The following is a 15,759-nucleotide window of genomic DNA, read 5'->3' as shown; positions in this document are numbered from 1 at the left end:
TCTTTTTTTCAACGCAATGCGTCCATGCAGTTTATAAATACCAAACTAGATATGTTTTCATAATATGGGATGAAAAGCTGCATGGGGCTACTTTAATTAAGATGAAATCGCTTTTGGAGAGGAGGACTTCCTCTCATTTTCGGTATTCAGAGCAATATATTTCATATATGTCTAAAAAGCCGAATTTTTCTAAGCAACGAACAAGCTTGGTATAGCTCAGCAATCACAGGGAAGCATGCAGAAAACCTACTCTAGGCTTATGTCGAATGTGACTGCAAAAAGGGACCATGTAATTAAAACATTTTGAATTACTTGATTTCAACCTTAGTAAATTCATAGTTTATTTTCAAGTAATTTTATTCAACCATAATTTCTGTGCTATTATACCCCCCCTCCCCTAAAAAAGGGAATTACTCGGTATCTATCAGTCTTTTTTTTGCATAATAAAATTTATTTTTTGCACGACCAATAAATACTATAAAAACATACTAAACGATAAAATGTGTTTTTTTCTGAATTTGAATTTATGGTGCACTCATCTGAACTGTTGCTGAACTATCTTTAACCTGTTTTTTTTAATGAGGTCATTATATCGTTTTCTAATGTCATTGTTGTAACATGTTGGCCTGTGTCATATTCATGTAATATCTACACTGGTATCAGAACATAGTCTTGATTCCATCGTACATTTAATCATACAATTATACATTTATTTGTTTTACTTTATAAATGACCCTTTCTAACTTGCTTTTTGAGGTATTTCATTTTGCCATATCTTGTACAGGTTTCCCCATAGATGAGATTCTACAGGCTGCTCTTTCTTAAATTTTTTAACATAAAATTTTTGCTTAGAAGAAAGGTTTTATCTTTTCTAATGTTTTTTTTTCTTGAAATATAGTGCTCCTTTCTTTCAAAATTTTTGCTTTAGTAATATACATCACATACAGGAAAAAGCCTTCGGCCTTTTCTTAGCTGAATCTGCTAGAGAACATTTTACTATTAAGATTGATTGAAATTGTAGTTACCATTCCCAAATCAGCAAAAAATGGCAATTTTTTGCGCAAAATTGTTTTTTGAATGCATTTTTTTTTGTTCTTATGGGCCATGGTTCATTCTTTACTAGGTTGCCTCTACTGGGACAACTATGATAACACTGTTCAAAAACATCATTAAAATTATCTTAAAGCAGCAGAGTAAACGTGATTTCTAAAAGTTTTTGAATTTGGCTCAATTCTGCTATCGTCTGAATTTTAAAAGAAAGTAAAATTAAGCTATTTTAATCTTTAGTGAGTGAGAAAGTACCGCAACAGCACAGTTTTTATGGCACTTGGTTTTTATCAAGTGACATATAGCGATCGTAAATTCTGTCGGTCTGTCTGTCCGTCCCAATTTTGCTAGTTTAGGCACTTTCAGATAAGCTAGGACGTTGAAATTTGGCAGGCGTATCAGGGACCAGACCAGATTAAATTAGAAATTAATTAGGAAAAAATAAAAAATAGGTATTTTTAACACGAACGGGTGATCGGATCTTAATGAAATTTGGTATTTAAAAGGATTTTGTGTCTCAGAGCTCCTATTTTAAATCCCGATTGGATCCGATGACATCGGGGGGAGTTGGAGGGGGAAACCTAAAATCTTAGAAAACGCTTATAGTGGAGGGATCGTTATGATACATGGTGGTAAAAATAAGCACAAGTCCTATATACATGATTGACATAATTGGAACGGATTTGGTCTCTTTGGGGGAGTTGGGGGGACGGTTAATTCTGAAAAATGAGGTATTTGAAGCTTACGAACGGGTGATCAGATCTTAATGAAATTGGATATTTAGAAGCATCTTGCACGTCGTAGCTCTTATTTTAAATCCCGACTAGATCCGGTGACATTGGGGGAGTTGGAGGGGAAAACCGGAAATCTTGGAAGACGTGAAGATTAAGGTATCTTTATCTTACGAATGGGTGATCGGATCTGAATGAAAATTGATATATAGAAAGATCTTATGTCTCAGATACTCCATTTTCAATTCGAATCGGATCCGGGGACATAGGGGTTGAAGGGGGAAACAGAAATCTTGGAAACCGGAAATCTTGGGAAACGCTTAGAGTGGATAGATCGGAATGAAACTTGATGGGAATAATAAGCACAAGCTCTAAATACGTGATTGACATGATTGGAATAGATCCGCTCTCTTTGGGGGAGTGTTTATTCAGAAAAATTAAAAAAAACTGAGGTATTTTTAACTTAAGAACAGGTGCCCGGATCTAAATGAAATTTGACACTTAGAAGGAACTCATGTCTCAGAGATCCTATTTTAAATCCTGATTAGATCTGGTGACATTGGGCGAGATGGAGGGGGAAACCGGAAATCTTGGAAAACGCTTATAGTGGAGAGATCGGGATGAAACTTGGTAGGTAGAATAAGCAAATGTCGGAGATACGTGATTGACGTAATTGGACTTTGGGAGAGTTAGGAGGGTCCAGTGCTTTGGCGAGTTTGGTGCTTCTGGACGTGCTAGGACGATGAAAATTGGTAGGCGTGTCAGGGACCTGCACAAGTTGACTTGATAAAGTCGTTTTCCTCAATTTGACCATCTGGGGGGGGGCTGAAGGGAGAGGACAAATTAGAAGAAATGAGATATTTTTAACTTACGAGTGGGTGATCGGATCTTAATGAATCTTGATATTTAGAAGGACCTCGTCTCTCAGAGCTCTTATTTTAAATCCCGGCCGGCGTTAAGCCTCTGATTTTCCTTTTTATTTCAATTTATTGTTCTTAGAGCTCATTTATTGTTCTTCAATTAATTTTGCTAGAGCTCATGCCATATGAGCTCTTGGCTCTTCCGACCTCGTCAAAAGTGCCGTATGAGCTCTTAGCTCTTTTTTTGTAGTTCCCATTTCTTTGAAGTTTGGCTTTATTACTTAATGTCAATAGGATCCACCGTATTTTGGGAAGTCAAGACGAATTTGTTTTGTTCTCAGGGCGGATATCTAAAAAAAAACAATCAAATAAAACAGACAAGAGTTTTAGATTATGGATTCGACTTAGCCAGTTCAAAAAAATTGAAGCAGAGCCACCGTTGTAAAAATCATCCGACTAAACTTCAGAGAGATGAGCTTGCCATAGTACCCGTGGTAATTTTTTCAATAATCAATTAACAGGGGGCGTCTAATACCTAGTCCGTGTGTTATCCACAAATGCTTCATAGATTTCCTGGAAAATTATTCGTTCGTTCAACTGTCACATATGTATGATCAGTGCTTTTCTGCTTAGTTGCTCAAGGGCTAAATTCAAAGAGCTCTATCTTTAGTGCATCGACTTATAAGCCTATACCTTAATGTCTAGTAATCAGGCTGTCTGTATTTTTAGGTAGGGAAACGATTGTAAAGCTTAGCATCAGCTGGTCGCCCGCATTCAAAAGTAAGCTGACGATTGCCGAGACCGCTCCCAAATGCTAAATAATAACTAATAACTGAATAATTCACGCTAAATAACATAATATGTACAATTTTGCCACTAAAATAAAAATACAAAGTAAAAACAAATAAAGTACAATCAATGAACAACTCCCATGACAATTCAGAAGCAACTATGGTTTTGTAGGTGGGACAGGATGTATTCATGTGATATTTTCGTTTCGCTTTAGCCGTTTTATGTTTCCCCCTTTTTTAAATTATTTTGGTTTAAATCTTTATCTTTATTAACGTTGACGACGCCTTGGTGACGCAGGCAAATATTCATTTCGGAAGAAAATATTCCTTTTCTTCCAACTAGCCGTGAACCCGTTATTTTCAAAATTTAATTCTTTGTTTTTATGGTAAGCCAGCTTAGATTCTTTCCTGATTAATCATCGTTTCTAGTTCCTTGACACACTCACTTACATGAACATTTATGGGTATTGTCACGCCTTTTGGGATGCTGCGGATTTCAGAATGTTTCAATATAGTGAACTTGGCTTTAAACTAAGTGGTGCTAGGTGATCTCTTATCTTGCAAGTATAAAACTTTTTTATAAATTCATTGACATTAGGAATAACATATATGATAATTAAAATTAAATAAACGGTCAAATAAACATTCAAATAGATGTTATTCTATTTCAGGCAAACCAATATCTATTTCTATGTAACTAGAGTTATCTTGCTATTGACTTCTCATTATTTTTGTTTTACAGTATGCCTATATACCAAAATTAGAACTAAAAGAAACAATAGGAACTACAAAAATGGATAAAAAAAAAAATGAAAATCAACCAACAACTTGACCGTCGAATATAAAAACATCTTCCAACACGGATGCAAGGGAAAGGAGGGTAAATATTTTGGTTCAAACAAACGTAAAACAAGACCTTCAAAATAAATACCGTTTCCAGGGAATATTCTTTGATTTTGGACGGCAGAAGATTTCCAAAATCTTTAATATTGTCCCAAAAGTGAAATAATTATATACCTCAAGCAAACGTGGATACACAATTAAAATAAATAATCTATTCAAAAAGAGATTCAAACAGAATCTTGATCAACTACAGAAGGTGACCCATCTTGGGTTAAAACTATCTGGCAGAAGAGCATCACTGTTAGTTTCTTTGTAAGTCAGGTCAGGACGGCAGAGAAAGATTGGCATGTTTTCACAAAATTCCACGAAAAATTGTCGACATGCACCGCAAGGGCCAACAAATGTATCACCCATCTCAGCACATACAGCCGCAGCAACAAAATGTCTTTTGTTTTGTGAAACTGCCTGAAAAATTTTTTAGACATTATAATAGCATAAAGAAACGTTAGTATATTTCATAACTTTTAAGCCACGAAACAAAATTAATAAGCATAATACTAATCTGGTAGCGAAACATACTTATTTACAAACAATAAATTCGGGTTTACTAGGTTCGTCTAAGAACTAAACTATAACCGGAATTATCAAAAGAATGAATATAGCCTTTTTGTGGGATTATCGAATGCTAAGATATAAGTCGGGAAGGTTGATATTGAAATATATAGAAACTACTTATCCCTTTCCTCCTTAAGAAATGGTACCCAGACCGACAATCCATGGCGTAATTTTGTATATATACTGTGCCATATACCAACCAAAATAATGATGCTACAGTAGAGTTAGAAGTCCATATTTTTGAATTCAAAAAAAGCTATGAATTTATCAAATAAATGATAAAAATTCTTTCACGTGAAAGCAGAGAACAACGTTACAAAAAGCTAACATAAATTAGTGCTCATAAACCCCGCTCTCTACAATAAACTTCAACTTGTGCTTTGGAGAAAACAATTATCACTTTCGAAACACTCTTAATTACAATGTTTCGAAAATGAGTGTACTCAGTTCAAGCGTTTTTGCTTTGAAATATAAGCGTTTTCAATAGAACCAGGTATTGCAATATCTTTACTTTAGATTTTTGGATCACAATAAGAAAATAAATTACCAATCATTATACAAACTGGCTATATTTGCCAAAATTCTATTGAACTTAGCACACGTTGAACTTTATCTTATAAAGCTCAGGGTAGAAGGGATGGCGTTGGTAGCCTACATCAAGTTAGAAAGAATTACTGATAGTTTTAACTTTTAGTGTCACTCTCTAATTTCAAATAAAAATAAAATAATGCTTTCTGTAAATTTGTCATTTGTTTATAATAAGTGTACTATGAACTACACACCTGATATGCTTCATAATGGAACGCCTTACCAAGTTTTTGGATATATTTTTTGGATACTTTTAACAAAATGGCTATTGCGCCATTTTAATCGGGCAGTAATTGTGCCCACTTCGGACCACAATGAGGTCCTGCAACAAAAAGGGGGGAAATACGGTTTACTTTGGCGTGACCTTATCGGATCCTTGAAAATGACACTTAAACCTCGATAACTTAGCCTGACCGGGCCTTTGTTCACGTTTCTAGAGACCAGATCTTAAAATTTTCAGTTCATGAACCTTCTCTTAATGTTAGACTACAAATGGGTTGATACAATTCCCACTAAACAAACAACAATCAAATAAACAGATCCATCGAGATCTACCTTAGAATAAATCACAAAACCCGTACTTCTGCGGATAGAGGACTTAAACCTCCACTTGCCACCCTCAGACCATTTGGGCTTAAACCTTAATATACTCTACTTATTGGGGATCAGCATAGAAATTAGATACTTTTGGTGAAACTGCTGTTTTCCAACTACCGTACTTTAGCGTATTAGTTACTGTTGACAAAGGTGGCTCTTTGCTTACTGTCCACAACCAAGAACGATGTGTAAAGTTCTGTCTAGACTTTGACGACTGAATTTGGCTGAATACACATCAACCTAAGACTATCGTTATAATTTAACTTTGATTCAAGCTTTGGTTTGACTTTGATACTTACTAAACTAAAATAAAACAGAAAGTCACAAGATTTTAAGGAAACATTTTGCACCTCCCTTTGTTATCATTTCCAGATAAAATGGAAAAATAACACACAAGGAAAAGTGTTAATTATTCCGGCAACATACTTCGAGAAACAGCTTTATTCGTCACAGCTGTGCACATATTTGGAACATAAATATCTGGACAGGGAGAGTTTTTACTATAATTATTATTTTTAAATAAAGATCAAACACATGCCACAATAGTTGTCCTTCCTGCTGCCCCTGACACAAAAATTGTCAGTTCTACTGGTACAAAAGAGTCAGGAGCAAAAAAGCTATAACAGTACTTTGACAAGGGCAGTCCTTTCAGCACAGATAGCTAAGCCATAGGAGCAATTTTCCACGTTACATCCAGTTATTATTTCACCATCTATGGTCCGTAGTGCAGCACCAACCTTAAATTTGCTATAAGGACAGTATGCATTTTCTCTTGCATCTCGAGCAGCAATCATCAAGTTCTTATTATCTTCACTGAGAACTATAAAAGAAACTGTAATTTTCAAAATTCATTGGCATTTGAAACTGGCTTATATGGCTTCATACAAGAAAACAAGAAAAATTTAAGGTAATTTCTTCTCTAAATAAAACTGTTAAAAACATTCATAAAACCTTTATGACTAAGCTTTAGTATATACTTGCTGGAAGCATCGATACCCTTGCCCCAAAACGTCATACTATTATACATCTGGGAGTGTATGAAGTCATGTGAACCAGATATTTTTATTTTTTATTTGTGTGATGGGCGTTAGTAAGAGAGCTGAGCTTTAAAATGAAATCCTAGGCTTTCCAGTATCTTTCTGATCATGGAAAAGTTACAACCAGCACTTTCGTTCAAGAGCTAAACCAAAACATGTTGGCATGAAAAAACAAAATCAAACATGCCTAATACTCTGCAGCCCTCTGCACTTTAGTTAAAATTATTCGTATTTAAAGAACGAGCAAAACTTAGGTTAGTTGTATTTCTATTGACTTACCACGAGTAAAGAGTCATAGACGTGGGTTAGCCAAGGTTCACTCAATATTCTGTGACCAGTCAATTCATTTTGCTTCTGGATTTAGTTTTCCTTCTTAAGGAAAAGAATTAAAAAGAATCCAGATGAATTGTTTTTTTTCCTTTTTCCCCATGACTTTAATTTGTTTTTGCTATTTTTTATTGTTACTCTCTAAGTAGTTTTTTTGTGTTTTGTTTTTCAGTTAGCATTGTATATTTATGTGTTATTTTCTATGTATTACTCCACGTATTATACTATTGTACATTATGGCTAAAAATAAATAAATAAACAATAATAATAATAAAACAAAACAGATACCCGTAGTAAATTAGCGAGGCACTTATTTTATAAAAAAATGGGTCTTTAGTACCCTTTCCATGGCCAAAACTGATCAAAGGAGAGCATGTCACCCTTTCAATACCTTAAGCGCACATGGGTGCCCACACCCCAACATGAAACCAAGTCAAATTTTAGTTAATAGGATAAGTTGAACGGCAAACACAAACCGCTCTGGGTGTGACATGGTGAGTATAGCCTTTGTAGTAAGGGCCCCAATTCAGGTAATAAGATCAGTCAAGCGGTACAATCAAGTCCCTTTGGGGGTGATATGACAAGCGTGTAGTAAGGACACCAAATTATGCAAAGAGACAATAGGAAAACCGAGGCTTCATAGACATATTTTAATGGAAAGTTGGACACGTTACACCTTGTTGAAATTCCCTTATGAAAGAATTAGTTAATCCTAGTTAATCCTTGGATGACTGATCTCAACTTAGTGCCTTTCCCTTATTGATACTGAAAATCTTTGCAGAATTCTACATTTCAATAACAAACTGAAATTTGAAATGAGTAAGCTCAGAAACCCTTCAATACTTCTTTTTTTTTGTCAAAATCGAACACTACTTGTGAAATTTCTACTTAATATTTTTTAATTTGAACAGGCCTGCTTTGATTTCAACGGCTTTTACATGATTAAGATTTTATTATTAAGGCACATTCCTTAACTAATCCTTAAATGATTGATCACAACTTAGTGCCTCCCAGCCATTGAAATTGAAAATCTCCGCATGGCTCTGTGTTCCAATAATAGCCACAAATTCGAAATGAAAAACTCAGAAGCCATTCGATATTTTTGTTTTGCCTGGATCAAACCCTACATGTCTTTGAACTAGAAACTATCTACTAATATTATAGGCAATTGCTTTCAAAAATGGCAAGGATCATACGCTAGAAATCCCTTCTGAGAGTGCCAGCTTTTCAGCAAATTATTATTTCGCGGGAGGCTCTGGGTGCATCAATTGCAGTCATCTCATAGGTCAGGAGGAAATGGGGAGGGTTGAGCCTTTGGTTCCTACTTATATGACCCGTATTGATGTCCTTGAAGTGGTCCGTTGACTTGATCCACTGCCAAGCTCCTCTTGGGGCTTCGAAAGCTAAGGCAATGTCACTAATAGGAAGAAATGCCGGACATGGTACCCTCCGAACCTGCAGCGGAATCTCAGGGTTAGGTCTGTGCCAGTCTAGGAACCCGAGCGCCTGAACCTTTTTATAGACGCTCTTGCACTGTTGAAAAAAAATAACCGTTTATATCCACTGTAGGAAACGTCAACTGTAAGGCGTTAATTGACGCAGCTTTAAGATCTACTCTCACTGACTTACGGGAAAGGGTGGGCAGATAATTTTTTTTATCCACGAAATATTAAGCACGAAAATAAGAATTAAAAGAAATAAATATGTAATTAAATCCCATTAAACCATACTTTCTACCTGTATTTTAGAATGTAGGTAGGATATTACATAATCCCTCCTTTTCTTAATTTTTCCGTGTTTCTTAATTTCTCTTTGGTAGTTCAATTTTACACATAAGGAGAATTTTCCCCTTAGGGAATTGTCAGGGGAATTTTCCGCGGTGGCGAATTTGCCGGGGAAAATTTTCCACGAGGAAGAATTTTCCAGGAGGATTTTCCACAGGTATTTTCCTGGGGGGGGGATATGTGGAATTTCAATTTAACACTCTAAATCGTTCCTGAGGTTTAGCTGTTACGCCCTTTTGGCAATCCGGATGCGCATGATGCCTTTTGATTTAGTTCAACATCCCTTAAAAGTTTGAACTTAACAACCTGAACTGTTCCTAAGATATGTTACAAACATCCCTTTTTTCATTATAAAAGATATGTTTAAACAGTTGCCAGTTTGCATTGTTTACGGCCCTTGCCTCGGTGCTAATGTGATTATGACATCCCGGGAGGGATATTAATCGGACCTTTTGAATGTTTTCAACAACGTGCTTATTCCAAATTTTGGTCAAATTTCTTTGGTGGTAAGAGGGGTAGGACAAAAGGGAAAGGGAGGAGGACTGATTGAACTTCAATCACATTGGCTGATATAAATTGAACTAGAACCTTGAATTTCAAATCAAATGAGCACCTTCTATATATATTTATGTATGTATGCCTAGTCTGTGATTCCTTCTGAAGAGGCTCTGGAAAACAAATAATACATTGAACAGAAAACCACATCTACACCGTTTTCCCACCTGACATAAAGCATTAAAGCATTAAAGCATTATTAATGAATGACGTTTACTTCATATTAATTCAACATCAAAGATGGGTAGCTGAGGGGTTTGCGTTCTTTCTTATGTAAACTCAGGTTGCCCCTGAGTTTACATTATGATGGCCACCCATCAGGTTACCATCTGCATTATGATGGCAGTTTTTAATTCGCATCTGCCATTACAATTATTCGTGAATGGATTTTTAAGGATAGCCGCAGGCGAGCATCGAGGGCTTCAGCCTCCCATCTCCAGGAAGACCAATTATACCCAAAATGCACAAAATTATGAAATGGTCAGAAATAAAGATGACACTTTTCTAGTAAGATAAAGCCTTTTCTTGCAAAAACTTAACCTCCCTGTAAAATTTTCGTCCTCATCCCCTACCCTACAAAAACTATTCTAGTGTCCATGAGGCCCTTGTAAGACAAACTTCAAATATCTTAGATGCAAATCAAACAGTTCCTGGTAACCAAGTGTAAGTTAGCAGCGACCCGGCTCAATAGTAATCGAAACTCTAAAAATTTGAATTTTGATACCAATAGATGTATCAGAAGATTTGGAATGCTGATTCCAAATATAGAAGTTTTATTAAGTTTAGTATCACCTATCAAAAGCCTACGTGCCTGAGAAAATTTGCCTGATTTTCAAAAAAGGGGTAAACAATCCCTAAAACTCATGAATGTCAAAGAAAATCATACCATAAGATCTAGCGTATCAAAGAGCCCTTCTGTGGAGATTTCAAGCTCCTGTCTGTAAAAATGTGAAAATTTTCTTTTTTTTACCAGAGGAAAGATCATGGATGCGTATTTATTTACTTATTTTCTTGTTTTTCTTCCGCAGGGGTTATCGTATCAACCCAGTGGATCTAGAATATCTAGTGAGGGCTTATTCGCACAGAAATTGAAAGTTTCAGTGCCCTTTTTAAGTGGCCAAAACGATCGGAAGGCAACCAGGCCCCCTCCCACACCCGTTTTTCTTAAATTCGTCAGATCAAAATTTGAGACAGCCATTTTGTTCAGCATAGTTGAAAGGCTGAATAACTATGCCTTTGGAGATAACACAACCCCCCACAGCCCCTGGGGAAAGGTCTTAGAGTTTAAAAATTTGCCCATTGTTTCCGCATAGTATTTGTTATTGAGAAGCATGCTTACATTTTTCGGTTGGGGGCGAATTTTCAACCGGGGAAAGCTTCCACGGGGAGAATTTTCCATGGGAGGGAAGTTTCCAGGAGGTGAATTGTTCAGGGGAATTGCTAATGGTAAATTTTGACCAGGATGTAACTGACTAAAGGATGTATCTGTGGGGAAGGGGATTTTTCTTTGGAGGTGGAGCCAAATTTCCTCGCAATATTTCAAAAAATGATTGTAGATTAATTAAAAAACAAGTTTTTTTAACTGGAAGTATGGAGCAGCATTAAAACTTAAAACTAACAGAAATTTTTCCTTGTATGAGGGGGTTGCCCCCTCCTCAACACCTCGCTCTTTACGCCAAAGTTGGAATTTTGTTTCAATTCTCTGAGAACAAATCGTGAAACACAAGCTTTTTAAAGTAGTAGAAATTTTAGTGGAAAGAGCAAGGTGCTGAGGAGGGGCAGCCCCTCTCATTCCAGAAATGATTTCTGTTCGCTTTAGTTTCAATTTTACCCCTTACTTTTAGTTAAAAAGGCTTGTTTTTATATTAATAGCTGGAACAGCCTTAATTCAGGGTAAAATAATTATATATATATATATATATATATATATATATATATATATATATATATATATATATATATATATATGTTGGTAACAATAACGGGAGTTATTGTTACCAACATATATTATGTTGGTAACAATAAATATGTTGGTAACATAACGGGAATGATTCAGAATGAAACATTTCAATATTCACAGACCCAAGTTTTGTTGTTATCAAACCTCTCTCCTTTCTGGGGAATTTACCTTCAAGAGTCCTTGAATTATTCTACCTCAAATAATATAATAGTTAAATAGCTTCTTATGAAATGATGATATACGAATTTTCTGAAAGGGATCTAGAACTACTACTGCTACTACTACTAAAAATCAGTGCAGCACTAAGCTGCCTGAGGTCAACACAGCTGCGCACACTCCTCCTTCATCTCTCCATCAAACCTCTTTCCATCAAATTTTGGGACAACCTGATTTTCGTTAGGACTTAGATGGTTGGTGGAAAAGGATGATTCTTTGTCAATCTGTCAACTTTAATCCGCAAAACGAGTTCCAGATACCTCAGCCTTTATCTTATAGCCATAGAAAGCGGGACAGCCTAGAACCACATTTTTTTACAGCTTATTTTTTTGAAAAACGGTCAATCACTGATAGTCAAAAGGATCCGAGCACAATTCCTTCGGTAAAGTTCTAACAAATCTCCTCCGCCTTTCGAAGGTCCCAAGTTTTACAACAATAATTGACCACTGTCAATACTGTAGCTAACATTCTAATCTGGGTGCACAGGCTTATCCTCCTATTCTTCCATTTATTTATTTTTTAGTTGTGAAACAACGCTGGCTCTTGTCTATGCTACTTTTAGTACATTCACTGCATTCGCAATCTTAACTAATAATAATTCATTTGACCAATTGTCTCGTTCCACTGATCGATCGACCCGCCGTCATACTTCCCCTTCATTTATTCCCAGTCTAAGCGACTTAGTCTCCTCAACATTAGTTTTCGAGCATATTCAAATACTCTGTACCCCCCCCCCTAAATCAATTTGCTAATATTTTCATCTAGGATACTCAAATCATCAGCATAGTATAAGTCTAGGAGAGTTTACCTTCCCATTTCAATTCGTGCTCTCCCATATCCTTTTCCGTTTTCCTTAGGACTAAGTCCATTAAAATTATCCATACAAAGACCACTAAAACCACTTTAAAACCTTTTTAAAACTTTTTTTAAAACCACTCAATACTTTCTCTTTTTCAAAAATCATATTCATGATTTTCAGTAATTTATTTCTAACTTCACAACCACCATACTTAAGAAGCTCATTTACCGCACTATCAGCAACTGGGGCCTTATTACTTTCTAATCCTTTTAGTAGCCTAATGTTTCTAATTCCTCCTCGTAAAACAAATCTTCCTTCACTTCCGTGTCAGACACTATTTTATTCTTTACTATATCGTTTCTTATGGCTTAGCACATTCTCCTAAAGTTCTGAATTAGATCACCCAAATGATCTAAAAGTTGTCAGAAAGGTTTCTAAAAAGCTAAAAGTGGTGTTGTTATAGCAAAAATATTGCCCCAATTGAGTTATATTATAAATAGATTACCTTTCAAATCGTCCATTGTTCCTAGAGCTTGATCAATAACCTAACTGGTTTTCAGAACATTTTGGATGAGAAGAACAGGCGCTAATTGTCAATTCCATGCATAAGATGCGATTGAACCGCGCAAGGAAGAAATGTACACAGCCAAAAACGCTTGAAACAACGTTATCTACATTACAGTAAGTTTCTATAGTTTCTGCTGTACAAAAAACTATTAACCACTTGTTAAATTCTGTGTTATGTCCAAGACACATCACAGTTACACGCATTGAGGAAATAGTCAAGATATATGAATGACAAGGCCATATTCAGGGGGGATTACAGGGTTTGAACCCATCTTCTGAAAATTTTGCTAGACTCGTAAAAACAAAACGAAATAGCCTACATATAAACAAATTTTTAATGCGTTTCTCAGTTGTTTTTTTGTACCCTGCCCCCCGAACAAAATAACCCAATCCCCGAACAATAATCCTAGATATACCCTTAATGAATGATTGCCTTGATATTATTTGATATTTCCTTGATATTTTTCCTGTTAGCATTTCAAAAAAACTTCCTATTCTAATTATTCTTATTCTGTGTTTCAGTAGCTGTTCTTAAAAAATGGGAAAAACAGCCAAACTTTAACGTAAAGAGCAAGGTATTGAGGAGGGGGCAACACTTCATATACGAAATAATTTCTGTTGTTTTGAATTTTAATGTTGCTTCTTACTTTCAGTAAAAGAAACTCGTTTTGTTTTTTTTAATTTCTGATCGTTTTTAGATAATGCCAGTAAATCTGGCTCACCCTCCATGAACTATCCCCCCTCACGGCAAGCTCCTCCATGGAAATTTCATTTTGCGTAAAGTGCACCCCCCCCCCTTGAATTCCCTCCAGACTGTTCTAACCTCGCTGAAAATCCCGGCCCCGTAACATTTCTTGGGGACGATTCAGCCTGAAAAAATCTCCTTAGCAAAGTTTCATTTGAAAAAGACTTTTGTTTCTAATCGGTTTCTCAATCACTCTGGAAATGCCTCCTTCCGTGGAATTTTTTCCCAGAAATCAAAACACGCGGAAAATAGCTCCCAGATAATGCCCCCAGAACATCTCCATAAGCAAAACTGAATTGGCAAAGAGAATGTAAGACAATTAAAAAGAATTCTGTCAAATCCCCCTGGTGAAAAATTTCCCCAGGAAAATTCATCCCCCGAAAAGTTCCCTCCCCAAAGAAGATCCTCCCTATGGAAATTCACCCAAAGCACAAAATTCCCCCCTCCAAAAAATTCTCTGTATACTTCCCAATAACAAATACTATACGTAAACAATGGGCAAATTTCATAAATTACAGGTCTCTCCCCATGGATTATGGGGGGTCATTTTACCCCTAAAGACATAATTATTTTATCTTTAAACTATACTGAACCAAATAGCTATTTCAAAATTTTAGTCAGATTACCTTGGGAAAGGGGCGCGGGAGGGAGCCATTTACCCTCCAATCTTTTTGGTCACTCAAAAGGCCACTAGAACTTCACCATCTCTCGGTCTCTTTTCTCCATCTCTGGAGAGAAAAAAGCAAAAACAAATAAACACGCATCCATGATCCTTCTTCTGACGAAAATTGCAAAATTCCACATTTTTGTATATAGGAGGTTGAAACTTCTGCAGTATTGTTATCTGGTATGTAGAATCCGATGGTGTGATTCCCATTAAAATTACTTGAATCTTAGGGGATGTTTCCCCCTATTTCAAAAATCAGGCAAATTTTCTCAGGCTCGTAACTTTTTGATGGGTAACAGTAAACTTGGTAAATTTGATACATTTGGAATCAGCATAATAAGTTGATTCTCTTAATGTGTCTATTAATATCAAAATTCTGTTTTTTAGAGTTTCGGTTACTATTGAGCCGAGTCAAACCTTACTTACGGCTTGTTACCACGAACTATTTGAAACGAAGTAATTAAAACGGCAAGGTGTTGGTTTAGGAAGTCTATGTCCATACTAGTTTCTTCAAAAGTACGTCTTCTAATGCTACATGCCAGATTTATCATACAGAAAGGAACCTGCTGTTCTAAGCTTCTCTTTTTTTGAGTGTAAAGAAATTGCGCCTTAACTCTTTACTTTGATTTTCCAATCATAGAGATTATGCCGAATAATCACGAGCGGGCAATCACGTTATCACGCAAATCCCGAAGGGGCTACGTTATTGGCGCTGTAGTCGTGCCTTATTTAATTTTATCCATAAATATGACTACAGTTTGGAGCGCACATAAGATATACAAAGATTCATTGTCGATCAACAGACCATGCTTGACTAATTTTAAAACAGTGCATGAATTTTTTTTCAATCCAATCAAATTAGCTCAATAGCCCGAGACTGGATCAGCCTCACTCAGTGGACTAGTCCCTTTTTTGTCATTATCGCGAACTGAAAAATTTGTGGAATAAGATTTATGCTTCATGAGTAGTACTTCATGGCGAAGAACGTAGGGAAACTTTAAAAAGTTTACATTCAGTAAACATTTTTTTA

The 15,759-nt window shown here is 36.0% G+C and overlaps 1 protein-coding gene across 1 annotated transcript; it reads right to left on the bottom strand.

Annotated features, from left to right (window-relative positions):
• Positions 1-4,469: 4,469 nt before the first annotated feature.
• Positions 4,470-13,403, bottom strand: LOC136027170 (cytidine deaminase-like). The gene is made up of 3 exons (XM_065704168.1): positions 13,256-13,403; positions 6,702-6,892; positions 4,470-4,737 (listed from the first exon to the last, which is right to left on the bottom strand). The coding sequence occupies exons 1-3, from the start codon at positions 13,269-13,271 to the stop codon at positions 4,516-4,518; spliced, it is 429 nt and encodes a 142-aa protein (XP_065560240.1). The 5' UTR covers positions 13,272-13,403; the 3' UTR covers positions 4,470-4,515.
• Positions 13,404-15,759: the final 2,356 nt, after the last annotated feature.

This window comes from Artemia franciscana, chromosome 5 (assembly GCF_032884065.1).
Source record: "Artemia franciscana chromosome 5, ASM3288406v1, whole genome shotgun sequence".
Taxonomy (NCBI): Eukaryota; Metazoa; Arthropoda; class Branchiopoda; order Anostraca; family Artemiidae; genus Artemia; species Artemia franciscana.
Note: the sequence above shows the minus strand (reverse complement) of the source record. Positions and strands in the feature narration are given on the sequence as shown.

Bases quoted from the DNA above. Each gene is read 5' to 3' on its own strand.
- LOC136027170 (XM_065704168.1), bottom strand. The intron at 4,738-6,701 runs GTACTGTTATAG...AAAATTTTTCAG, and splicing joins AAAGGACTGCCCTTGTCAAA to GCAGTTTCACAAAACAAAAG.